At 37.8% G+C, this 15,793-nt stretch overlaps 2 protein-coding genes across 5 annotated transcripts in view; one reads left to right on the top strand and one right to left on the bottom strand.

Moving 5' to 3' along the window:
- Window positions 1–15,793, bottom strand: part of LOC148094254 (zinc finger E-box-binding homeobox 1-like) — a 140,638-nt gene that overhangs the window by 35,096 nt on the left and 89,749 nt on the right. The gene's annotated exons all lie outside the window — the stretch shown is intronic.
- On the top strand, window positions 14,356–15,331 carry RRP36 (ribosomal RNA processing 36). The gene is made up of 2 exons (XM_087817514.1): window positions 14,356–14,430; window positions 14,866–15,331. Exons 1-2 carry the CDS (start codon window positions 14,356–14,358, stop codon window positions 15,325–15,327), a joined length of 537 nt encoding a protein of 178 aa, XP_087673640.1. The 3' UTR covers window positions 15,328–15,331.

The following is a 15,793-nucleotide window of genomic DNA, read 5'->3' as shown; positions in this document are numbered from 1 at the left end:
ATGTTGTTCATCTGAAGCTAATTTGTACGTCAATTATACCTTAATTAAAAAGAGCTTTACATTCCAGAATGAAAAAATAATAATTTTACTTCTAGGAAAACAAAAAAATTTTAATCACCGATTTAAGGGTAAGAAAGTATAGAATAACATTTTTAAAAATCTCATTAGTAAAAAGTTTGAAAAATAATCTAAATTGGGCTCAGACAATAAAATATGATGATGTCATTTTTAGCTTAAATCCTTTCAGTGACTTCCTATTGCCCTCATGATAAGAATTCCACTTCCTAACATGGCCTGTAAAGCCATTCACAACCTAGCTCCTGTTATGACCATCCCCTCCAAATAAATAGCCTCCAACCAAATTTATGCTCTGGCCTTAGAGAACTACTTCCTTAACGTGCCTTGCTCTCTTTTTACCACTGGGCCTTTGTTCATGTCCTCATTACAGGACTACTCTTGCTTCTTGTCTCCTTCAGAATGACTTCTACTTGCCTTGGTTTAGCTATACCTTCCTTTCAGAGGTAGCTCCAGAATTTCTATATGGAAAGGCTTAGTGAAGGCATTCTGGAGGGAGAAAATGCTGGGGATTTGTCTTAGAGCTGAACTGCATGACAAAGACACATTGCTACTTTGATTAAAATGTTCATTCAGTGTAGTTTGGGGGACTGAGGAAGATGATCTGAGACTAAAATATACTAGTTCTTTTCTTGGTGCTGTCACTGCTTTCATTGGACAAGTTTGCTTGCTACCCTCAGAACAAACTAGGTACTATATACTATAGTGTACTTACTTCTATTACAGAACTTACATTATGTTAGGCTTGCCCCACCTATTACTTCCACTAGCCTATATACAGGCTAAGAGCAAAGTATCTTTTCATGGCTGTTTTCCTAGAGTCCTACATCCTGGCACACAGTAGATGACCAAAATATTTTTTTTGAAAAGAAGAATCAAGTATTTCATGAAAACCTATGAAGTAGAAGGTACCATATTAGGTGTTAAAAGTGGGAGATATAGTTACTACCTACTTAAAAATACAAAACATATAAAATATTCTCAATAGCTTCAAATAGATAAACATCAACAAATATGAAATAGTAAAAACTAGAAACTTCTATTAACCAGCATTCCTACCCATCTACATTTCTACGTGAAATGCCTTCTACATCTTCAAAGAAGCATTACATATATTGCAGTGTATTTTCTTATGATGTGAATTTGACTGAATAAAGAGTGCTTACCATTGTTAACATGATAGGCAACTAATTAACTAAATACTCAATTTCCTGATGATGTTTTCAGCATCCAGAATAAAAGAATGATACAGATTAGATGACTAAAATCAACCTAAACCTCAAACCTCACAAGGTACTATTGGCTGTGTTTTCAAAAAAGTGTAAGGAAGAGAAGTATATCCATGTAAAATAAAAGATGAGGTACCAAGACAAGAAGTGGGAACAGACACATACTATGCTAAGTATAAATGTTACCGTAAAGAGAGTGTGTTGAACAGCAAGAATGAGACTTGAAAAACGTTAAATTCTAGGCTTTCCTTTCGATTTGGTAACCAATTTGAAACTATTAAAACTCCTAACTGGGAATATAAAAATATAGAAACATTGCTTAAATAAATGCTTGGTACCTGGTAGGTCCTGAAATGCCTATGCAACAAATAAATTCATTACTGAATGTATTTAAGCAGGGTGGGACTGAGGCATGGATTCCAGAATGGAAGATATATAATAAACCAGGTGTAAAAGGATGAGAGCCAGGACTATGGTAGCAGTTGCAGAAGTGGACAATAATGGTTTTCAATATTCAAAGAGCCCAAATGTTTGCACTGGAACTGATTCCATTAATCAGAGAAATGCCACAAAGAGAAATTTTCAAGCTGCTATGGTATAATCAAGAAACTGTTTGCTGCCCAGGCCAGTGTGGATCAATGGTTAGAAGCACCCCCCCCCCCCCAGTGAAGTGTTGAGGGTTTGATTCCCCATCAACAGCATATACCTGGATTGCAGGTTTGATCTCTGGCCCCAGCCAGGACAGGTGTAGGAGGCAACCAATCGATGTGTCTCTCTCTCTCACTAATGTTTCTCTCTCTCTCCCCCGCTTAATCCTTCCCTCCTCCCTTCGACTCTCTCTAAAAATCAATGGAAAAATATGTTCAGGTGAAGATTAACAAAAAAACAAAACAAAATCAAAAAAAGAAAATGTTTGCTTCATAGAATAATTTTATTTGGCAAATATGTGTCCCCATTGTTGAATTCTTGGATTATCTATAAAATGTGTAACTGAAGTCATTCTCACTATGTACTTCTGTTCCTTCTCTTTGGTGCTCTAAAAATAAGACTTTGGAGAGATTAAAGATGGTAGCAGAATGACTGGAAGCTACACTGATACTGTCCCAGGGCCAAACTGGAATTATAACTAAAATATAGAAAAACTATCCTGAATAATCAACTGCAACTGAAGACAAGCTGGAGAGAACCCTCATAACCAAGGAGGAAAAGTGGAGACCCCACAGAGACTGGCAGGAAGTGCAGAGGTGTGAGAGGGCTGGCTGGGCTCCCTCAGGCAGCAGCTGAAGGTCCTGAGGGATATCTCAGCTGTGGGGGGTTCCCACAGAGGACTCTGGGGCCTAAAGCCCAGGCTGGGCTTCCCTGTCAAGAGCACCAGAACTGAGAAAGGTGTGCACATAACATCTGGCTGTGAAAAGCAGTTGGGTTTCTGTCTGCCAGGGAGAAAAATGGCTGGAAACGCAGGCACCCTCATAAAGAGCGAAGGCACAAAGTTTCATGTGCAGTCACTCACCTTAGGCTCCAGCAGAGAGAGAGAGGAGTGGGACTGGAGCCTTGTGAGGAGAATCTCGGGTTGTGGGCTCTGTAGATAGAGCTCAGAGGGCACCCCTCTGGATTCCTGTGCCAAGTCATTCCCGCATATTTTAGACAGGCAGACATTTACCTTCCAAGCAGCCTTTGCCCGAGGGGGAAGTAACTGCCCCACCCTGCAGCAAAACTTACGTAGAACCCATAAGTTTCTACAGCATGAGGCTCATTAAGAGAATCAGATTAATCAGTTTGCAGGCAGAGGCAGACCTTAGAGTGCTTTGAGTCTTTGCCTGATCTGCTTATGGACCCAGGCCTTGGCAAAGCAGACTTTGGTCTGCATCTTGGTCCTGTCCAAACGCACTCAGTCCCAAAAGAGGGGACCTCAAGCTGTGGGTTGCTGATAGCTCCAAACAGGGTACTCATGGCCACTCACAAACAGCGTCTGACATTGCCCTGCACCAGAGGCCATCCCAAAAAACTGGGAGTCCAAGCAGGCCTTCCTAATACATAGAAACAAACCCAAAAAGGCAGCCAAAATGGGGAGACAAAAACAAGCCTGAAATGAAAGAACAAGAGAAGTCTCCAGAAGAAAAACTAAATGAAATGGAGATATGCAATCAATCAGATACAGAGTTCAGAATACTGATTGCAAGGATGCTCAACAGCATAAAAAAAGATATGGAAGCTATGAAGAAAATTAAGAATGACACAGTAGAAATAAAGAATACATTGGAAGGAATAAACAGCAGATTAAAGGAAGTTGAGGATCAGATCAGTGAACTAGAAGACAGAGTAGAAAAAAATCACTCAATCACAGATTCAAAAGGAAAAAACAAAAAACAGGGCAGTTTTAGGGAGCTGTGGGACAACAAGAAATGTGACAATATTCACATCATAGGAATGCCAGAAGAGGCTGAAAGTAAGAAAGGGTTACAGAAGACCAGTTTGAAGAAATAATGGCAGAAAACTTCCCTAACATGGTCAAGGAAAAAGTCACGCAAGTTCAGGAGGCACAGAGAGTCCCAAGCAAAAAGAATTCAAAGAAGCCTATGACCAGACATATCATAATTAAAATACCAAAAATTCAAGACAAAGAGAATATTAAAAGCAGCAAGAGAAAAGCAATCTGTTACCTACAAAGTCCCATAAAGCTGTCAGCTGACTTCTCATAAGAAACTCTATAGGCTAGAAGGGAGTGGTATGAAGTATTCAAGGTAATGCACAACAAGGATCTGAAACCAAGACTACTCTACCCAGCAAGACTCTCATTCAAAATAGATGGTGAAATAAAGAGCTTTGCAGACAAAAAAGGCTAAAGGGGTTTATCATCAGCAACCCAGCACTGTAGGAAATGTTAAAGGGACAGCTGTTATTAGAAGTAGGAACAGAAGCATTGCAAGAAATAGAGGGACTGTCACACTCAATGGGCAAAAACTAAAACCATTTCCCCTAAAACAGGAACAAGACAGGGATGTCCACTTTCACCACTCTTATTCAACATAATACTGGAAGTCCCAGCCACAACAATCAGACAAGGAGAAAACATAAAAGGCATCCAAACTGGAAAGGCGGAAACAAAACTGTCATTATTTGCAGATGATATGGTATTGAACATAGAGAATCCTAAAGACTCCACCAGAAAACTACTTGATTTAAGGTAGCAGGATACAATATTAACACCCAGAAATCCATGGCATTTTTATACACCAATAATGAACTCTCAGAAAGAGAAACTAAAAAAACAACCACATTTACCATTGCAACTAAAAAAATAAGATACCTAGGAATAAACTTAACCAAAGATGTAAAAGATTTTTATTCAGAAAACTACAGGACACTGAAAAAGGAAATAGAGGAAGATAGAAACAAATGGAAAAATATACCATGTTCATGGATTGGAACAATTAACATCATTAAAATGTCCATATTACCCAAAGCAATCTATAAATTCAATACAATCCCTATTAAAATACCAACAGCATATTTCAAAGATCTAGAACAAACACTTCAAAAATATATATGGCATCAAAAAACACCCAAAATAGCCATGGCAGTCCTGAGAAAGAAGAACAAAGTTGGAGGGATCACAATACCAGATATCAAGTTATACTACAAAGCCACTGTAATCAAAACAGCCCTGGTACTGGCACAAGAGATTTATAGATCAATGGAACAGAACAGAGAACCCAGAAACTGACCCATTCCATTATGGTCAATTAATATTTGACAACAGAAGCAAGAACATACAATGGAGTAAAGACAGTCTCTTCAATAAATGGTGTTGGGACAATTGGACAGGTACATGCAAAAAAAATGAAACTAGACCACCAACTTACACAATACACAAAAGTAAATTCAAAATGGATAAAGGACTTAAATGTAAGAGGTGAAACCATAAAAATCCTAGAGGAAAACATAAGCAGCAGAATCTCAGACATCTCTCGTAGCAATATGTTTGCTGATACATCTCCTAGGGCAAGAGAAACTAAGGAGAAAATAAATGAGACTGCATCAAAATAAAAAGCTTCTGCACAGCAAAAGAAATCATCAACAAAACGAAAAGGGAGCCCATTGTATGGGAGAACATATTTGCCACTCACACATCTGATAAAGTGTTAATTTCCAAAATATATAAGGAACTCACACAACTTAACAAAAGGAAGACAAACAATCCAATTAAGAAATGGGCAAAGGACCTGAATAGACACTTCTTCAAAGAGGACATACAAATGGCTAAAAGACATGACAAAATGTTCAACATCGCTAATATTCAGAGAGATGCAAATTAAAGCCACAATGAGGTATCACTTCACACATGTCAAAATGGCTACCATCAACAAATCAACAAACAACAAGAGCTGACGAGGTTGTGGAGAAAAGGTCACACTAGTATATTGCTGGTGGGATGCAGACTATGGAAAGCCTTATGGAGTTTCCTCAAAAGATTAAAAATTGACCTGCCATTTGACCCAGTGATCCCACTTCTAGGAATATATCCTAAGAAACCTGAAGCACTCATCACAAAGAACTTATGCACCCCTATGTTCACAGCAGTGCAATTTACAATAGCTAAGATCTGGAAACAGTCCAAGTGCCCATCAGTAAGGGAGTGAATAAAAATGCGGTGGCACATTTACACCATAGAATACTATGCTGCTCTAAAAAAGAAGGATCTTCTATCCTTTGGCACAGCATGAAGGGAACTAGAAAGTATTATGCTAAGTGAAATAAGCCAGTCAGAGAAAGACAAGTACCACATGATCTCACTTATATGTGGAATATAAGAAACAAAATAAACTGATGAACAAAGTGGATCCAGAGACATAGAAGCATAGAACAGACTGAGGGATCTCAGAGGGAAGGCAGGGAGGCAGGAGTGGGTGGGGGGAGATTAATCAAAGAGCTTATAAGTTTGTAAGCATAACCCATGGACACAGACATTGGTAAGAAGAAAGCCTGAGGGTGGGATAAATGTGGGGTGTGTGGGGTGGAGGGGATCAATGGGGATAAAAAGGGGACATCTGTATTAAAAAGAAAGTTTTACATTAAAAAAATAAAAAATAAAAATGGCAATAAATAAGGACCTATCAATAATAACCTTAAGTACTTTAAGGGAGAGATCAACAGCAACACAGTCATAGTTGTGGGCTTTAACACTTCACTGACTTCACCAGATAGATCTTCCAGACAAAAAGTCAACACAAAAACAGTGACTAAATGGCACACTAGATCAGATGGATTCTATTGACATTTATAGAACATTTCACCCCACAGCTGCAGAATATACATTCCTCTCAAGGGCACATGGGTCATTCTCAAAGACAGACCACACATTAGGACACAAAACCAGTGTCTAGAAGTTCTAGAAGACTGAAATTATATCAAGCATCTCAGATCACAATGGCCTGAAATCAGAAATCAACTACAGTGAAAACACTCAAAAACATTAAAACACATGGAGGCTGAATAACATGTTATTAAACAATGAATGGGTTGCCAATAAGAGCAAGAAAGAAATCATCTACTGATGGGCACTTGGGCTGTTTCCAAATCTTAGCTATAGTGAATTGCGCTGCTATGAACATAGGGGTGCATAAGTTCTTCACAATTGGTGTTTGGGGTTCCTTAGGATATATTCCTAGAAGTGGGATCACTGGGTCAAATGGCAGGTCAATTTCTACTCTTTTGAGGAAACTCCATACTGCTTTCCATAGTGGCTGCATCAGTCTGCATTCCCACCAGCAGTGTACTAGGGTGCCCTTTTCTCCACACCCTCGCCAGCACTTGTCGTTCCTTGACTTGTTAATGATAGCCATTCTGACATGTGTGAAGTGATACCTCACTGTGGTTTTAATTTGCATCTCTCTGATGATTATCGATGTAGATGAGTGGATAAAAAAGCTGTGGAACATTTACACCATGGAGTACTATGCAGCTGTGAAGAGGAAGGACCTTTTGGCCTTTGGCATAGCATGGAGGGAACTAGCGAGTATTATGCTCAGCGAAATGAGCCAGTCAGAGAAGGACAAGTACCAAATGATCTCGCTTGTATGTGGAATATAAAAAACAAAATAAACTGATAAACAAAGTGGATCCAGTAACATAGAAGCTAGGAACAAACTGAGGGATCTCAGAGGGAAGGCGGGGAAGGGGGTGTGGGTGGGGAGAGATTAATCAGGGAACTTGTATGTTTATGGGAATGACCCATGGATGTGGACATTGGTGTGGGGAGGGCCTTAGGGTGGGATGGATGTGGGGTGGAGGGGATCAGTAGGGTTAAAAGGGGGACATCTGTAATGGTCTCAATAATAAAGATACAGTAAAAAAAATAAATAAATTAAAAATAAAAATAAAAATAAAAAACTTACTGGAAACAAATGAAAATGAACACATAACCACCCAAAATCTATGGGACACAGTGAAAACCGTCCTAAGAGGGATGTTCATAGCACTACAGGAGTACCTCAAAAAGCAAGAAAAATTTTTAGTAAAGTATCTAACACTACAACTTAAAGAATTAGAAAGCTCCCCTGTGAAGAGCTTTTGTTTGCTGGGAGTTTATTTATTACTGCTTCGATTTCATCAGTTGTTATTAGCCTATTCAGGTTTTGTAATTCTTCCTGATTCAGTTTTACATCATCTCACTCATATGTGGACTCTAATAAACAAAACAGACTGAGGAACAAAATAGATCCAGAGACATAGAAGCATGGAACAGACTAACAAATCTCAATGGGAAGGTAGGGGTGCGGGAATGGGTGGGGAAAGATTAATCAAAGAACTTATATGCATATATACATAACCCAAGAACACAGGTGAAGGCCTAGGGGGTGCAGATGCAGGGTGGAGGGGTCAATGGGGGGAAAAAGGGGAGATACCTATAATACTTTCAACAATAAAGATAAATTTAAAAAAATAAAAATAAGACTTGGTACACCTATAACATCTATGTCATAAGGTGCTTTAAATGTTTAGTCAAATAACATACTTGTTAATCCTCACTGAAGGATATTTTTCCACTGATTTTGAGAGAAAGTGGAAAGGAGGGAGGGGGGAGAGAGAGAGAGATGTGGCAGAGACACATGGGTTGGATGTCCCCCCCCCACGCTGCGGGGATCCAACCTGCAACCCTAGATATGTGCCCTTCACGGGAATTGAATCTGGAACCCTTTGGTGCACGGGCTGGCGCTCTAACTGATTCAAACTAGCCAGGGCCAAATAATAAACTTTTAAATTTCTTATAGGAAAAATGTCTGAAGAATTGATTGAGGATTTAAATTCAACATTTTTAATTTCTTGTTTTCCATTTTTTTCAATTACACTTTACATTCAATATTATTCTGTATTAGTTTCAGGTGTATTGCATAGTGGTTAGACAATCAAATACTGTACAACGTGGTCCCCCTGATATCTCCAGTACCCAACGACACCATACATAGTTATCTAAAGATTATTGACTATATTCCCTATGCTGTAGTTTACATCCCTGTGACTATTTTGTAATTATAAATTTGTACTTCTTAATCCTTCACCTTTTTAATTAGTTAAGAGCATTAACATCAAGTAGATAATGTAAGCTTATAACAAGAGTAGAAAATACATATTATGGCACCATCATCTGAGAGTAAGAACTTGATATTTTATTTCTTGAATAAACAATATTTTTCTTGAAACTGTTTTTATTTATACGTATTTATTTTTAATTTTTTATTGAACTCATCCGTGTGACAGTGGCTGATAAAATTATATAGGTTTCAAGTATACAATTCTATATCATTTGTATATTGTATTGTGTGTTCATCACTCAAAGTCAAGTTTCCTTTCATCACCATTTATCCCCCCTTTATTTTTAACAGCTTTATTGGGATATCTGGCACAAATTTATATATATTTAAGGTGTATGACTTGGTGTTTTGATATAAGTACATACTGTGAGAAGATAACCACAATCAAGCTAGTTAGCATATCCATGACCTCTACATAGTTGCCTTTTTGTGCTTGTGTGTGTGCTGAGAAGATTTAAGATCTATCCTCTTTGCAAATTTCAAGTATACAATACAGTACTGTTAACTATCATCACCATGGTGTATATTAAATCTCTAGAACTTATTTGTCTTTACAACTGAATCTTCGTATCCTTTGACTATGACCCCATCCTCACACCCCAGATCCTAAACACGGTTCTACTCTGATTCTGTGTTTGATTATTTTAGATTCCACATAGAAGTGAGATCATGGAGTATTTCTTTTTGATCTTGCTTATTTCACTTAGCATAATATCCTTCAGCTCTATCCAGTCTGCTCATATTGGCAGAATTTGCTTATTTCTGAAGCCTGAATAATATCCAATTTTTTGTCTGTATACATACATGCATACATTTATATACAGGGTTCCCCCCAAAAATGTATACACACTTTGAATGATTATAAAGTCAGTGTTTATTAACATTCAGTTCATTTTCAAAATTTAAAAGAACCTACAGAAATGAATAATTTTTTTTTTTGGTCAATGTCTGTTTTCAAACTGATGACTGTTCAGGTCCAGGCACTTCTGAGAACACTAAGCAATGGAATCACAAACATCAAGATCATGTCTTTCAGTATTTGTGTGACCTTAATTCATCAACTGTTGCCAGTTTTGTACCATAAACTTTATCGTTGATGTATCACCACAAAAAAAAAGTCTAGTGGCACTTTAGGATAAATTTTCTTTGTTCAAAGCTTAGTCTGGCTTCACCCATTATTTCAAATCAGGTAAACCTGAAAAGGAGTGAAAATGAAGTGAGTTATCAGCTGTTAAAGTGTGTATACATTTTTTTGGGACACCTTACACACACACACACACACACACACACACACACACACACACTATACATTCAACATTTCACTTATCCATTCATTTGTTGAAGGACATTTAGGTTGTTTCCATATCTTAGCTATTGTGAATAATGCTGCACCAATCATAGGAGTGCATGGAATATCTTTGAGATCCTAGTTTCATTTCCTTTGGGTATATAACCAGAAGTGAGATGGCTAGATCATCTGGCAATTGTTTTTAATTTTTTGAGCAATATTCATACTATTTTCCATCATGGTCGCACCAATTTACATTCCCACCAACAGTACACATTCTCCATATCCTATCCAACACTTCATTTCTCTTTTTGATATAACTATCCTGACAAGACAAAGTAATATCTCTTGATTTTGATTTGCATTTCCTTGTGATTAGAGATGATGAGCACCTCTACATATGCCTTTTTGCTGTCTGAATTTTCTTCTTCTGCAAAGTGCCAATAGGTCCTTTGTCCTTTTAAATGGGTTACTTGTATTTTGGTTATTTAGTTGTATAAATTCTTTATATATTTGGATATTAAACCTTTATTGGTATGTGATTTACTAATATTTTTTTCTTATTCTGCAGCTTGCCATTTCATTTGATTCTTTTTCTTTGCTGTGCCAAAGCCTTTTTGTTTGATGTAATTCCACTTGTGTATTTTTTGATTTTGCTGCCTGTCCTTTTGGTGTCATATTAAAAAAACTACTGCCAAGCCCAATGTAAAGAAGTATTTCCCCTAAGTTTTCTTCCAGGAGTTTTAGATTTTCAGGTCTTATATTTAAGTTTTTATTTTGAGTTGATTTTTGTGGATGGTGTGAGAAAGAGGTCCTCTTTAATTCTTTGCATTTAGATATCCAGTTTTCCCAGCACCATTTGTTGAAGAGACTATCCTTTCCCCATGGTGTGTTCTGGAAACTACTGTCAAAAATCAGTTGACTGTAAAGCATAGGTTTATTCTGAGTTCTCTGTTCCACTGGTCTATACTTATTTATGCTAGTTCCAAACTGTTCTATTATAATTTTGAAATATTATTTGAAGCCAGACAGTATGCTGTTGAATCCATTTGCTAGTATTTTATTGAGGATTTCTGCACCTATGTTCATCATGAGGCCTTTGGTTTTCTTGTATTGTCTTTGGGTCTGGCTTTGAATCAAGGTGATCTCATTGTTTAGGAATATTCCTTAAGAAGGGTTGGTATTAGTTCTTCTTTGAATGTTTGGTAGAATTCCCCACATAAAGCCATCTGGTTCCTAGCTTTTCTTTGTTGGAATGTTTTTTATTACTGATTCAATCTCTTTGTTATTAGTCTTTTCAGGCTTTTGATTTCTTCTTGATTCAGTTCCCCGTAGTTTGTGTATCTCTAAAAATATAACTGTTCGTAACAGCCCCTTATAATTGTTTTTATTTCTGTATCATTTGTTGCAATGTTTCCTCTTTCATTTTTTTTCTTAAACTAGTTTAAGGTGGGTCAATTTTGTTTATCCTCAAAAACCAACACTTACTTTTGTTGATTTTTTGGTACTGGTTTTCTATTCTGTTTCATTTATTTCTGCTCTAATCTTATTTCATTCCTTCTGCTAATTTGGGGTGCAGACTGTTCTATTTATCTAGGTCCTTGAGTAATAAATGTAGATTGTTTAATTGAGATCTTTTTTTCTTTTTTAAATGTAAACATTTATTGCTATAAATTTTCCTCTTAGTATTGCTTTTGCTGCATATTATAAGTTTTGGTAAGTTGTTATTTTCATTTTTTTCCCCTAAAGGTATTTTTAAATTCCATTTTGAGTTCCTCTTTCACTCAACAGTTTTTCAAGAGTGTGGTGTTTAGCTTCCACCTGTTTGTGAATTTTTCTATTTTCTTTCTGTTACTGATTTTTAGTTTCATTCCACCATGGTCTGAGAAGATACTTGATATTATTTCAATCTTCTTTAATTTTTTAAGATGTTTTGTGACCCACTGTGACCTATTATGGAGAATGTTCCATGTGTGCTTGAGAAAAATGCACATTCTGTAGTTTGGTGAAAAGTTTTGTATATATGTCTGTTAAGTCCATTTGATCTATAGTGTTGTTCAAGTCAGCTGTTTTCTTCATTTTCTGCCTGGATATTCTACCCATTATTGAAAGTGGGATGTTAAAGTCTCCTACTATCATTCTATTGTCAATTTTTCTTCTTTAGACTTTCAATATTTGTTTTATATATTTAGGTGTTCTGATGTTGGGTGCATATATATTTACAACTGTTCCCTCTGTTGAGTTGATATTTTATCATTATACAATGACCTTGTCTCTAGTAACAACTTCTGATTTAAAGTCTACTTTTTATGATATAAGTACAGCCACTCCTGCTCTCTTTTGGTCACCACTGCTATGGAACACCTTTTTCTATCCCTTTACTTTCAGGCAATGTGTCTTTATATCTAAAGTGTGTCTCTTTTGTAGTCAACATATCACTAGATCATTTTTAAAAAATTCAAGCAGCCACTCTATGCCTTTTGATTGAGTTTATTCATTTACATTTTAAGTAATTATTGAAAGGTAAGAACTTATTCCATTTTTAATTGTTTTGTTTTGCAGTTCTTTTTGTTCCTTTCTTGCTGTCTTCTTTTGGTATCTTGTTTTGGTATCATTTTGTTTGATTCCTTTGTTTACCTTTTGTGTATCTACTAAAAGTTTTCCCTTTGTGGTTACTTTGAGATTCATATAAATCTTGTATTTATAACCATCAATTTTAATTTGCTTACAACTTACGTTCAACTGTATATAAACACTCTCCTTTTACACCCATAGACTGTGTGTTCTTGAAATCAAAATTTACTCTTTTATATTGTGAATCTGTCATCCAACTTTCAGGGTTATAGTTATTCTAAATACATTTGTCTTTTAATTTTTATATGATGGTTACAGTTAATTTGCACACTACCTTTACAGTGTTATATTATTCTGTATTTGTCTGTATTTTTACTTTTACCGATGAGATTTACACTTTCATGTTGCTGTTTAACATGTTTTAATTCCATTTGAAGAACTCCTTTAATGATTTCTTTGATGGCAAGTCTAGTGGTGACAAACTCCCTCTGTTTGTGTCTGAGAAAGGCTTTATTCCCTTCATTTTATAGGACACTTTTGCGGGGTACATTATTCTTGATTTGCAATTGTTTTCGTTCAGTACCTTCAGATATATCATCCTCTCCTCTCCTGGTCTGAAAGGTTTCTGTTGAGAAAGCCACCAATATAGTCTTAAGGGGGTTCCTTTGTATGTGATTAATAACTTTTCTCTTTCTTTCAAAGTTCAGTTTGACTTTTGACAGTTTAATTGAAATGTTTCTTGGTGTAACCGTTTTTATGTTCAATCTATTTGGAGTCAGGTGGGCTTCCTGTGTCTACATATCTATTTCTTTCCCCAGGTTTGAGATATTCTCAACTATTATTTCATTAAAGAAGCTCTCTGCCCCTTCCTCTATTCTTCTTCTGTGATCCTCATAATTAGTATATTGGTTCATTTACAGTGATCCATAAATCATGTAGGCTTTTTTCACTTTTTTCCCCTCTAATCAAATAATTTCAAATGACCTGACTTCGAATGCACTGATTCTTTCTCCTGCTTGATTGAGCCTGTTTTTGAAGACTCAATTATTTATTAGCTTAGCTACTGTATTCTTCAGTTCTAGAATTTGTTTGGTTCCTTGTATTTTTTTTCCTACCTTTTGTTTGAATTTGTTGTATTATTTTCCTGATTTCACTGAATTGTTTATAAATGTCCCCATATAGCTTGATGAGTTTCTTTAGGACAATTATTTTGAATTCTTTTCAGTCAACTTGTGGATCTCCATATATTTGGGGTAGGTTACTGGGATAGATTATTGAGTTCCTTTGGGGGTGTCATGTCCCCCTAATTTTTGGTGTTGTTTCCTTGCATTGATGTCTGTGCATTTGAAGAAGCAGTCACATTTTCTAGATTTCACAAACTCGCTTCCTTAAAGATCTTTACCTGTCAGAAGATGTGAAGGCTGGGAGCTTGGGCACCACTTGAAGGGTGAAAAAGAGTGTACTGTTGCACCAGCTCTAACTGTACACAGGATACCAAATTAGAGGCATATGGAAGCCCCAAGTTGGGGGAACCTAATGGCCTGGCAGTTGGGATCTGTAACACTGACAACTGCATGGTCCTGGATTGTGACAGCTGATGGCATCAGCAGTGACTGTGAGGGCTGGTGTGGTCCTTAGCAGTGCCTACAGTTCCAGCAATGAGTGTGCCTGGGTAACCAGCAGGGGCCATCCCTAGGCACACACTCAGTAGTGGGAGCCAGGGGGTTGCAGGGCCCAGATACACCCATGGATGGAAGTACAGTGGTACCTCGGTTTTCAAACTTCTCCACTGGTGAACATTTTGGTTTATGAATGCCGTAAACCCAGAAGTAAATGCTTCGGTTTTTGAACATGCCTTGGAAGTCGAACATGCCACACAGCCTCTGCTGAGTGCAACATCCTGAGGCCTAGCTGTCAGCTGTTGATCCCTTGGTTTTCTAATGTTTCAGAATTCGAAGGGTCTTACATTCGAAAATCGAGGTACCACTGTATATAGCGGTCGTGGCCATCTGAAGGCATTTGTATGGGGTGGAGCCAAAAGTGTGGCACAGCTGTGGGGGCTGACCACTGGTGCACTCAGGGCAGTGAAAACTGAGACTAGCAGTAGCGTCAAGTTGTCCCCATCTGTAAGAAGGTAGCCCGGGATCCCTGCTTTGACAATTTGTCAGGGGAATATAATCCTGAAGTGTTCGATAAAACGTATCAATTCCTGGATGGCATCCGAGCCAAAGAGAAAGAACTTGTGAAAAAGCAGTTGAAGAAGCACCATTCATGGGAGGAGCATGAGAACCTGCAGCAGCTGCTTCAGCGAATGGAGCAGCAAGAAATGGCACAGCAGGAACAAAAGCGGCAGCAGGAGCTTCGCCTGGCCCTGAAGCAGGAGCGGCGAGCTCAGGCCCAGCAGGGCCATCGTCCATATTTCCTGAAGAAACCTGAACAGCACCAGTTGGACCTAGCAGAGAAGTACAAGGAGTTGAAACGCAGTAAGAAGCTAGACAGCTTCTTGAGTCGAAAAAGGTGCCGAAACGCAGGCAAGGACAGGCGACATCTCCCTTTGAACAAAGGCTAATAAGGAACTGACTTCAGCTCTGCCACTGCCCCAGTGAGAAATGGATCTGTGGGGACAGACTTGGGCTTGGCCAGTTCTGGATCTTTCCTATTCAAGGACAAGGATCACAGCTGCCCTTGAACTAGATTGGCTCAGAGATGACTAGAGGGTTCTTGGACCGCCCCAGGGCTGGACAAGAAGAACAGCTCAGCCTTCTGCCATGCCATACTTTCTGCTCAGACCAGATTCATCATGTCCTCATGTCCTCCCATCCTTGCCTTAAACCAATAATTCTGATATAGAAGGAAAAGGGTCAGTGACCTTAAGGCTGGTGAAGGTCATGGAGTCTGTTGATGGCTTCCAGGACTGGAACTTTATGTAGGAGCCAGTTAATAAACATTCTTGTCAGTCAAAAAAAAAGCTGGCCACACCTGATGACTAGCTTGCATGTGGTAGCAAAGGCTATTTTATTTTGTACTACAATAGT

This window comes from Miniopterus natalensis, chromosome 1 (assembly GCF_054644295.1).
Source record: "Miniopterus natalensis isolate mMinNat1 chromosome 1, mMinNat1.hap1, whole genome shotgun sequence".
In the NCBI taxonomy this organism is placed as follows: domain Eukaryota; kingdom Metazoa; phylum Chordata; class Mammalia; order Chiroptera; family Miniopteridae; genus Miniopterus; species Miniopterus natalensis.
This window is presented reverse-complemented; position numbering and strand designations above follow the sequence as displayed.

Bases quoted from the DNA above. Each gene is read 5' to 3' on its own strand.
- RRP36 (XM_087817514.1), top strand. From the start codon at position 14,356: ATGGCATCAGCAGTGACTGTGAGGGCTGGTGTGGTCCTTAGCAGTGCC. The intron at 14,431-14,865 runs GTAACCAGCAGG...GACTAGCAGTAG, and splicing joins CCAGCAATGAGTGTGCCTGG to CGTCAAGTTGTCCCCATCTG.